This window comes from Zootoca vivipara, chromosome 6 (assembly GCF_963506605.1).
Source record: "Zootoca vivipara chromosome 6, rZooViv1.1, whole genome shotgun sequence".
Taxonomy (NCBI): Eukaryota; Metazoa; Chordata; class Lepidosauria; order Squamata; family Lacertidae; genus Zootoca; species Zootoca vivipara.
Genome location: NC_083281.1, coordinates 14,019,275 through 14,030,978, shown reverse-complemented (window position 1 = coordinate 14,030,978; position 11,704 = coordinate 14,019,275). Strand labels below are relative to the sequence as shown.

Below are 11,704 nucleotides of genomic sequence, written 5' to 3'. Positions count from 1 at the left end.
ATGCCTTGTCGTGGCGAAGGGGCTTGAATAACTCAGAGAAGCTATGAGCTATGCCATGCAGGGCCACCAAAGATGGACAGGTCATAGTGGAGAGTTTTGACTAAACGTGATCCACCTGGAGAAGGAACTGGCAAGCCACTCCAGTATCCCTGCCAAGAAAACTCCATGGACAAAGACAACAGGCATATTATTATTATTATTATTATTATTATTATTATTATTCGGGAGAAGCAAAAGAATGTAATTCACAAAGTGAATTGCATTGAGGATGGGTTTTTTTTTTAAAAAAAATGAGCCAGTATATACATAAAATCAGTGGTTTTTTTCCTTAAAAAATATGTTTAGGAGGTGCTCTCATTTTCCTACTCATGATGAAATACTGTCCCTCAATGAGGACAAACTTAGATTCACAAAATGTTTGGGGCATGCATCCCCCCAGAAAAAAGCACGGCATGAAATACATAAATAAATTATGGCATTTGCTCCCACAAGCGGGAGTGATGGCCACAAACTTGGATGGCTTAAAAAAAAAGGTTAAGGTGATAAGTCTGAACCTAGGTGTAGGGGAGAGAAGCCAAAGTCAGACTGTGGTTTTTGTGCAACACTGAAAAAGAGGCTGCAGAGCTGAGATTCTGGGAGCTGTAGAATGAGGTGGTGGTGGTGGCGAAAATGATCCAAACTCATGAAATGACCAGAGTAAATGACAGACAAAATAATGTAGTGTTTTCATAAGACATAATTTAATTTGGGGGTGAGATTGGTATTTGTAACAAATGCATATCATATACAGCACACTTCATTCCTCTCTTCCTGTCCCATGCAGGCTTTTTTTAAAAACCCCACAAAACCCCACAAATATCTGCAGTGAAATTCAGTTGAATCCATCAGATCTCAGTATTGTAGTCCAAAACATCTGAAGGACGCTAGGCTACTGAAGGGTGTCTAGGATCCTCTCTTTTTTGGGCGTTATCTTTCTGCTGCAACGAGCTGCTCTGGAGTTTTCCTTCATCTTTAAACCCAGCACTTTTCTCCCCAGATGGTGACTCGCCCTCCCTGTTTTCCTTCCGGACTATATGATTCAGGCTCCGCTGCAACTCAAACTGCCTCTTCAGAGAGAAGTCTAAATTGATGAGGAAGTTGGAAAAATATCTGGCCCGCCCCACCGTAAAATGGCTCTTCTGCAAGAAGGTTCGGAAAAGGTCAGGGTCTCCATCGAGCTCCAAAAGTTTTCTGATGTCGTTCTTAATCTTGTCCAGCTCCAAAGCATTGTCCTCATAAAACGGCAACAATGCCTTGCTGTCTCTTTCCAATGCTTTGCCCTGCGGATCTCCTCCTCCACCTCTGCCATGGCCTTGCTTCAGCTGTGAGCCCCTTGCCCGGCTTTCGGCGAGCTTTTCCTGCTGCTGCTCGTCTTCCGCACACTGCAAAATCCAGCTCAGGCGGCAAGGCCAAAAATGGGCGAGGATAACCCAATCGACCACCTCTTTGGTCACCAACCTGCCATCTTCCCTACTGAAATTCAGCCCAGGGTGGGGCTTATATCCTAGGTCAAGCATGGACCTAATGGTCAGCACCGTGTTGACGACCCGGTTCATTTGGACAAAATTTCCTGGGATGTAGTCTTCAAAATTCTCATGGCTCATGTCTTGGAAGATGTGCTGGACTTCCTCTGTGGCCAACGAGCCCTTGGCTTCTTGGACCCCTTTGCTGTTTTGCTTGTGAGCCCGTGTTTCCTGATTAGTAGCACAATCCTGCCCCCGTTTCCTTTTTCCATTCAGAATCCCTGTGAGCATCCGCCTCTTGCCTTTGCAGCTCATTCGGGGCAGGGAGAAGGGGAGAGAGATGATTCGATTTAAGTACAAGTAGCCATTGCTGCAGGTGTTATTTGACAACTGAATGCTCTCCACGAGGATTCCTGGGTCAGCAGCCAAGATGGTGATAAATGGAGTGTCTTCGTCTGAAAGGAGGATTTTGATGGCGTCTAGGACGGCCACCACTTTGTCCGGAGTGCAGAGGTCTAAATTGACGATCTTCAGGACCACCCGGATCTCTCGGTCCTCCTCGAACGCCATGAATTGTAGGAAATGAGTGATTGTTTTCACCTCTTTCTTCACAAGGTGCATGAAGCCCAGTTGGTCCTTGGCGTTCATCTTCAACTGGAGTTTCTTTTTCAGGGTGAAGAAAATGTTTTTCGTGCAGCACATGAAAGGCAGAGAAAATGCGCCCAGCACTACTGCTGTTGTGTATGCCATGCTTTCCCAAAAACTGCTGCCCAATTTCAGCCTCGTCAGCATTGTGCTCAGAAACAATCCAAGGATCAGACACAAGAGGCAAAACCAGAAGAGCTTGCTCCATCCTTTCAAAACCCATTTCGTTTTCCGCGTAACCGGCTCTTCCTTGAATTGCACACCAAAGGACCGAAAAGTGCTGAATGGGATCCTGTAATTGCCTTCGATTTCATCCAGCAGTGTTGTGATGATGCCGGCCCAGGTATGATCGCATCCTGCATATTCCCAGGCGTTGAAGTTGATAAAAATATAGTGGGTGCCTTCAGGCTTTGCTGAGCGCAGAAGGGGGTGAGCGAAGATGATGTGCCAGAGGAACGAAAGCAGGGAGTACGTGGTCCTTCCAGCTTTGTTTCTGGTTTGTTTGCTTAGCCAGCGCATGTGATCTGCAATGGAGAGCATCACATTGGAAAATTCCAGACAAAATGAACGAAAGTCCTTCATGTGGCGCATGGGTAAACTATGAAACTCACTGGACTAGATGGGGCATTGCTCTGATCCAGCAGACTCTGCAGAGGTTCTTACACCTTGTGCTCACCCCAGTTCCCAATTCATCAGCATGCTGCTGCAGACCACGCTCTTGGGATACAAGGTCCGCCTGAACAGGAAAGATGTATTGGATACCCCGGTGGAGACACTGGAGTGCGCCTCAGGGGGTGAAGCATACTGAAATGACCTCCCCAGGGCACAAACCTGGGCAGTGTGTCTGGAGGTCCTGGGCTGCCCAGACAACCCCGGAGGTCAGTCCCAGCGGCAAGGGAAAAAATGGTGCCGCGAAAAAAAGCACAGAATCCCCATGCAGATCTCCAGAACGGCCATGGGCCAGTTGGTTGCCGACCTCTGGTTTAGGATCAGAATTTTCCTTCTCCTAGATGGGCTTGCTGACCACCCGCCCCTCACTTCCTTCTACAGCACATGCAGAAACTGCCTTCTTGACCCACTCATTCAGGGGAAGCCCCTAACTCATTGAGGGTTTGAGACCCATCAGCTGTCTTTGCCTGGTTTAGCTGGCCAGTCTAAGCCGTTTCCTAGGGTGTGGCCATTGTCACCTGCGGACAGCTTCTAGGAGCCCCAAGTGAGACCTGAGTGCAGGGTGGGGACCAAAGGTGGAAAAACTACTCCAGAAGGAGCATGATGTATCCCCCACTAGAGGTACTACCCCTCCTCTAACACACCATACACAACACACTGCTACCATAATCTCTCATAATGGTTGGCCAGGTTGCAGGGCAATGAGGACCCATTCTAGTGCTGCACCTCATAGAATCATAGAGTTGGAAGAGACCACAAGGGCCATCCAGTCCAACCCCCTGCCAAGCAGGAAACACCATCAAAGCATTCTTGACATGTGCCTGTCAAGCCTCTGCTTAAAGACCTCCAAAGAAGGAGAGTACACACACTCCTTGGTAGCAAATTCCACTGCCGAACAGCTCTTACTGTCAGGAAGTTCTTCCTAATGTTTAGGTGGAATCTTTTTTCTTGAAGTTTGAATCCATTGCTCCGTGTCCGCTTCTCTGGAGCAGCAGAAAACAATCTTTCTCCCTCCTCCATATGACATCCTTTCATATATTTGAACATGGCTATCATATCACCCCTCAGTCCTGCCGAGGCCATATGGGGAAATGGATTTCAGGTGCTCCAGCTGAATCACAGAGGGCCTCTGGCAGTCAGCAGGTCCTGCTTGGAGATCTACAGCAGCCTTTTCCAATCGGGTGGCCTCTGTGTGTTTTGGACTGCCCGGGGCTGATGGGAGTTGCAGTCCAAAAACTTATGGAGGGCACTAGGTTGGGGAAAGCTGCCTTGGGCACTGGGGTTGCCAAAACGGTGAATGACCCTCTCGCTGTTGTATAATTAAATACGCACTGAATTCTCTCTTTGAACTGTGACGACTGCTCACGTCTGATGGATGGGTGGTCCTTACCTTCAATTTCACACAAGAGCCTTTTCTTGCCTCGCCCCCAGGGGGCGTAGAGTCCCACAGTCACAGGCAGGGCAATGTGGTGCAGAGTCTCAGCCAAGGCTTGGCAGTAAATGGTTTCATTTGTTCCTGGTTCCTCTGTAAAACAAATAGAAGGAAATCAAAATGATTTTTATTTATTTTTGAATTTCACCAGACTATGAGGACCGGCAGCAAGAAGAACCGGAGAAGAGAACTGAAATCTGAGACGCTGATTAGGAAAGTACCTTACACACCCCGATTTTCTTTATGCGGAGGTGCCTCTCCCTTCCGCTGGAGCGAAATGTAAATGGGCTTATTCATCATCGTGGCGTTTAAAAAGTTCCCAGTCCACAGGCTGCTTAACTCTGCCAAAGAAGGATAGGATAATGAGTAGAGTAATGTCTCCACCTCTTGGCACTGGTAGGGTGGGGGGGCAGAGAGGTCAACAGAAGCTGGCACCAGAACCGAAGGTGGCACAGGAACATAGCCAACTAATTCTGGTTTTGCCCCCATCTTCCTCCCTGCTGAATGCTACGAGGGCAGCACTGAGATGAAGGAGGCAGAAGTCAACAGCTCAACTCCCTGTGTCATGGCTACCATCGCTGCTTCCTAGCCATAATAATAATAATAATAATAATTTATTATTTAATACCCTGCCCATCTGGCTGGGTTTCCCCAGCCACTCTGGGCGGCTTCCAACAGAAAAATAAAATAAAATAATCTATTAAACATTAAAAGCCTCCCTAAACAGGGCTGCCTTCAGATGTCTTCTAAAATATCTGGTAGCTGCTTTTCTCTTTGACATCTGATGGGAGGGCATTCCACAGGGCGGGCGCCACCACCGAGAAGGCCCTCCCTCTGCCTGGTTCCCTGCAACTTGGCTTCTCGCAACGAGGGAGGGACCCGCCAGGTCCAGGGAACCGGTACTGGACCTCAGTGTCCGGGCAGAATGATGAGGGTGGAGACGCTCCTTCAGGTATATAGGTATAGCCATATTTGCTTCTGGGCTGGCAACTGTGGCAAGTTTTAGATGCCTATTAACAAATAGTTCCCATACATTTTCAGATATTTTGTGGGGGTTGCATTCCGAGGCACCAGGCATTTAAGTGAAATCATGTATATCAGAAACACCATTGAGAAAACTGCAAACGTGCTCTAAACCACTGGACACCCTGGAAAAAAGCCATCCAAAATTTTTAAAAACCCCACCCAATTCCACTACAATCGCTCTCTCCAAACCTCGCTCAAACTCTAACCCTCCCCAAGCCTCAGCGGTTGGTGCAAAGGCTAGAGGCTGTTTTCGTACCATTTTTGTGCTCTTTTAGGGCTGTATTTGTCACATTTCATGCCACTTCTGGGTTCGTGGTGAGGCACTCACATGTGCCTTGAGTGCGTGTAAGCGGGGAGTTGGTTGCCTGTATGCATTTTTGCTTTATTTGCCTTCTAGTCCTGCAATTTTACGGTTTTTGCTTTGTACGATGCTTAGAGGTTGCCGTTTTTAAAAAATATATATTTTAGGCAGCCTATATAATTGATAAGATAAATGAATAAAAATGGCTGAGCTGAATGGGCATGTAAAAGCTGGAGGTGGCAGTTCACGCCTGTGGGGGCCTGCATGTGTGATGCTTCATCCTTTACTGCTGATGTGTGCAGAACAATGAACCGAAAGAAAAAGTAGCCATCGCCATAAGGAGCTCAAGGCCACACATGTTTAGGCAGAACGAACGATGCCATGCCGGCCGAATAGTAGTAACTAGAGACAGCAGGAAAAGAAATGAAATCTAGCCAGAATTGCAGAGCGGACAAACGCCAGCTCCCAAGGCCTGTAAAGTGAGAGGAGTGCTGCAACCCCAGAGTCGTTCGTGACTGGACTTAACTGTCAGGGGTCCATTTGCCTTTACCTTTACCTTTACGAGGAAGACAGATAGCCCACCCTGCAAGTAAAAACCTGCTTGTTTCAAAATGGGTATAAAAATCCTTCGAGCCCTTTGTTTGGAGTCCTGTCCTTTTTTCTTTTCTTTTTTGCTAGCTTTCCAGATGGTTAGTAGCTGGACCTCTAGGCTTGAGCATGGAATAAATTGGTAATTCCTGTTTTCTTTGCTTTAATGTGCCTTGCCTCTGAGTTTTGGCCTCAGGAAAGACACGGCCGGTGCGCAAACCTCTGGTGGGAGATTTTCCCACCGCACCACCTACCAGATGTTCCAGCTGCTGCCTTGTACAATGCTTAGAGGTTGTCGTTTTTTAAAAAATAAAAATAAAAATATTAGGCATCCCCTCCTAGGAGACCCTCCCTCTTGGCCACAAGTCAGGGGCAGCAGAGCACATGTGTTGCTTGCCAGGTTCAATCCTGAGCATCTCCAGATAGGGCTGGCAAAAGGTGTCTGTCCGAAACTCTAGAGAGCCACCCATAGCTGGTCTTTGAAGGCGATGCTGAGCCAGGTGGACCAACAGGCCTGGACTCAGGGCGAGGCAATAGGCAACCTCTTGAATTCTTACCTATGTGGCTGCCCACGTAACTTCTGAAGTACAGGAACCAAACAGGGAGTGGCAGTTGGAGCAGCAGAGAGGACAATCGATGCTTCCTAGAATGTCCCTTTTCTCCAGCTTATATCAGGGTCAAGGTGGGTCACCTAAGAGCATGCAGGTGTGTGTGTGTGTGTGTGTGTGTGTGTGTATGTTGGGGGCAAGGCACGTGAGCCTTACATCTGCTGAATTCACTGAGGATCGATTCCATTTATGAGAAAGGATCTTATCTACAAAAAAACCCCCCAAAATTCTCAGTAATGTTGTGCGAAGTTTAGGGGCAGTGCCACCCGTATCCTGGCAACATCCAACTGCGAGCCAGCTGCATTTGATTCAGTGATTAAACCTCAACAGTTTCTTGACCAGCCCTAAAGTCAGAAAGAAATGGAAGCCTGTGTAGTAGGGCGTGTTGAATTTTTCATCTTTAAAAATCCTGATTTGAGGGGTGTTAAAAAGTTGTGGTATGATGAGGTAATTTGAAATCTATTTTGGTTCCTTGTAAATATTGAGGTCTTGCTTGGTAAATCTCTATGTGAAAAGTTCCTACTTTTTAACATTTTTCAAATTTCCGTCATTTATAAACATATAGGTTATTCCCCAATTTTGATGAAAACAGATGTTGATAAGTGCCTAAAATTGATTACAAGATACAGTGGTACCTTGCAAGATGAAATTAATTTGTTCTGCAAGTCGCTTCGTATAGCAAAAAACTCATCTTGCAAAGCATGGTTTAAAATTTTCCCGGTTTACCCGGTCTACCCATTTAGTTAATGCATTCCTATTTGTCTTGCAAAGCGCGGTCATAGGAAACTTTGTCTTGCGAGTTGCCTCACGCAACGCAAAACGCTTTCATCTTGAGAGTTTTTCGTTGCATGAGGCATTCGTCTTGTGGGGTACCACTGTATTGTAGTTCTCTTACATATGTATTGTAGTTATCTGTACTATTAATATTAATATTAATATTACTGTATTATTAATATTAAACAACAGTATGTGATATCTTTTTTGCTTTCTACCACCAGTCCACCCACTGAGGTCGTTGGGGTTTCAAAGCTGAAATGCTCTGACAAGTAGATTTCTCATCTATCCGAGATAGACAGAATGGGGTGGCATGAGGACATCTAACCAGCCCTAGCAATTGTCTTCTGTGTTGCATTGGAGACTGGGGGCTGGGGTCTTGCTTGAATATGTTACAGAGCATCTCTGGTAGCAGAACAATTGTGTGGTCATCAAAGGAGCTGGGATCCTCACCCACCAACATCATTTTATTATACTATACTATATTCTATATATATATACTATATTCAGCAGAGAATTGTGTCCTTTTGTTGCTCACTCCCACCCTTTGCAAACAGAATTTTATTCCCATGAAGGAGAAAAGCATGTTTTCTTTGAAGAATAGCTATGATGATAAACACGATAAGGAAGTCTATGCAGAGGACTGGATAAACTACTTGGAGGTGTTAAAAATAGGTACACTGTAAAGTAGAGCTACCAAAGTTCAGTCGAGTGACGGTCTTTCCTTATTGGATAAATTGGGGGTGCAAAAACAGCATTCTGATAGTGTAGGATTAAGGCTGTTGGGCAGGCACCCAATCTTAAGATAAGGATTGCCACATTTTAAGAAAGACAAGATTTTAGTTCCTTCAATAGTAGCATGGATAATAAGCATTATGGTAACCCTTCTATCACAGTGATGGAAGGATGGAAATACTATATATTCTCCTGCTTCAGAACCATTAAATGAACAGAAGTCTTGACCTGCATGGAATATGGTTTCTCTAAGTCTGACACCATCTTTGTGAGGATCAAGAGCAGGCCTTTAGATTCTACAGGAATCAAATTTTAACAGTGTACACTTCTTTTGAAGAGCATGGTCCAGGGGGCTTCTGCCAGTGGCTCTCCTACTCAGATGTGGGCCCTCAGCAGATACATGATCATGTGACACCAGCCCTTGAAGTTGTTAATTTATTATTATTATTTACTATAATAGGACGTTATAAGATAAAGCAGGCATCCCCAAACTTCGGCCCTCCAGATGTTTTGGACTACAATCCCCATCATCCCTGATCATTGGTCCTGTTAGCTAGGGATCATGGGAGTTGTAGGCAAAACATCTGGAGGGCCACAGTTTGGGGATGCCTAAGATAAAGTAATGATATGTTGTTACAGCTGGAAACAAAATTTCTTTATATTTTCGCTTGTATAAAATGATTAAATACTTTAACTTCGCTTCAAAATGCGAGTTTTTGGCTTTTTTTTAGTGTATTTCAAACAGATCTCAATTTACCAAGCTAAACATCAACCAATCATAAAAATAATTGCAGATTTGGATTCCTCATGTGCAATAACATATTTTTAGAACCCCTCATTGAGGAAATAAAAAAAAAATTTTTTTTCGTCCTTAAATGACACGCCCCACTGTGTAGCCTTCACCAACCTAACACCTGGTTTTACGTGGCCTCTCTGGAAAAGAAATAATAGTGTCCTGCTTACTACACCTCTCTACAGGTCCAACAGCTTACTGAAATATCATTAGGGATGTTTGGCTCACTGACAGCATTCACACTTTGCTGAGAAAGCAGGTCTTTTCCTCGGAAGAGAGTACATTTATTTGGCAAGTGCTGCCTTTTCAGATGTAAGATTTCCTGAGAAAAGCCTACGCATATGTCTAGAAGCTGCCAAGGAAGGAATACCTGCTATGTGAAGCTATTTGCCTATTCCTTTGTGATCCTGCCTTCATCATCCAGCTGCCTTCATCAAGTTAATGTACACATATCAGAATTTTTGATAGGGAGTTGCCGCAGGAATCTTCTTCTTCTTTGGCGATCCCTCATAGACGACTAAGATTGTCTTCCATAAACATGGTTTTAACAATGAGTCCGTAAGTCAGTGTTTCTCAACCAGTGTGCCTCCAGATGTTTTGGGACTACAACTCCCATCATTCCTGACCACTGGTCTTGCTAGCTAGGGATGATGGGAGTTGTAGTCCCAAAACATCTGGAGGCACACTGGTTGAGAAACACTGCCGTAAGTGACTGTGGAGGCCTGCATGTTGTGGCATTCATAGAGCCCTGAGCCCCTCTTCCCCTCTGACATGGTATCATCGATCTCTTTCAACACCATAAACAACTTGTTGCCATATAGCGGCATCCCTTAAATGAGAGACCATCAAGATGTAAGCGCTTTAACAGCAGCAAAAGTTCCAGTTGGATCTAAATGCCATTGGATCAATAAAAGAAAACAATGGACTTTTGTCAGGGCTAGTAGGGTAGCTATAGAACATGGAGCTTCGGTCTCTTGTGTGAAGAAATGCTACATCAATCCTAGAATTGTAGAGTTGGAAGGGACCAAGAGGGTCATCTAGCCCAACCCCCTGCAGTGGAATAATATTTTGCCCAGTGTGGGGCTCGAACCCATGACCCTGAGGTTAAGTGCATCTGCAGCAACACAACCAGACTCCTTCATCTGCCCTAGCTGCAACAAAACATGTCTCTCCACAGCAGGCGCTGCAGCCATCCAACAGCTTGACTTCACTCTGAAAGGCACACTCCTCCTTTGTCTCCAGAGAAAAATGGATGCAAACAACAAGACGACAATAAATGACATGGCAATTGGTGGCATTGCATTTATTTTTATCTATTTCATAAAATTTATATAGTGTTTGATTTTTATTCCCGCCCCCCCCAAAATGACCCCTGAATTTTATATTGATGCTGCATTTTATGTTGTATTTTATGCTGTTTTTAAGTCGCATTTTAATCAGTGTTTTGTATTTGCTGTTAGCTGCCCTGAGCCTGGTTTTTAAACCTGGAAGGGTGGGGTATAAATAAATAAATTATTATTATAAAATAAACCTCATAATTTATAACCAAGGAAATTGGGCTTGCATAATATTTGCATCTTATCACAATTATTCAAAGCCACGCCCAAGATCGTACAGTGATTAGCCACACCCCTTATAGAGTTTGCAAAACTCAGAGCCAAGAGCTAAATGCATGACAAGTCTTTCTGCTGAAGGATCCAGACATGTTTCATCCATGCTCACGTAGGCTTTTTGCCAGGTAAGGGATAAAAAAGGGTGGGATTATCTTTTTCATCTGCAGATGATCTGGATCAGATAATCCCCAATTCACTAGGATTTTCTTCTTAGGTTTGCAGCTCAAAACTCCCCCCCCCCTTGCCCCTTCTCAAAATCAGTGCAGATCCTTTGAATGTATGACTGGAATAAAATAAAATGGTGTGTACTTGGCACCCATTGCTCCAAAGCTCTGGTTTCCATGAATTTTTGGGTGGCACTTGGCACTTTTGTGAAGCAAACAGAGAACAGCATATAGGGCTCAGACCGTGGGGCTGGGTGCCTAGCAGGTCATCTCAACAGACTTCTTTCCCTGACCCTGATGATGTTCCTACAGCTTAACAGCTGTCTGACTGTATGAAGTGCAGCAGGTTAAACTCTATGCCAGGCACCCCCAAACTTTGGCCCTCCAGATGTTTTAGACTACAATTCCCATCTTCCCCGACCACTGGTCCTGTTAGCTAGGGATCATGGGAGTTGTAGGCCAAAACATCTGGAGGGCCACAGTTTGGGGATGCCTGCTCTATGCCGTCTCCTCACAGTGACTAACTCTTGCTCTACTGAATCTCTGCCTGTCCAGAGCATGGGTAGGCAAACTAAGACCCATGGGCCGGATCCGGATCCGGCCCAATTGCCTTCTCAATCCAGCGTATCAGCGTGTTTTTACATGAGTAGAATGTGTCATTTTACTTAAAATGCACCTCTGGGTTATTTGTGGGGCATAGGAATTCGTTCACCCCCCCCCCCAAAATAGTCTGGTCCCCCACAAGGTCTGAGGGACAGAAGACCGGCCCCCTGCTGAAAAAGTTTGCTGACCCCTGGTCCAGAGGCTCTGAAAGGCAACTTCCTAGGTTTCTTATCTCCAGAATTGGAGGGAAT

General features: G+C 45.3%; 1 protein-coding gene across 1 annotated transcript; it reads right to left on the bottom strand.

Moving 5' to 3' along the window:
* Positions 1–923: 923 nt before the first annotated feature.
* On the bottom strand, positions 924–4,548 carry LOC118086140 (NTPase KAP family P-loop domain-containing protein 1-like). The gene is made up of 3 exons (XM_035117440.1): positions 4,479–4,548; positions 4,207–4,341; positions 924–2,671 (listed from the first exon to the last, which is right to left on the bottom strand). Exons 1-3 carry the CDS (start codon positions 4,546–4,548, stop codon positions 924–926), a joined length of 1,953 nt encoding a protein of 650 aa, XP_034973331.1.
* Between the last annotated feature and the right edge of the window lie 7,156 nt (positions 4,549–11,704).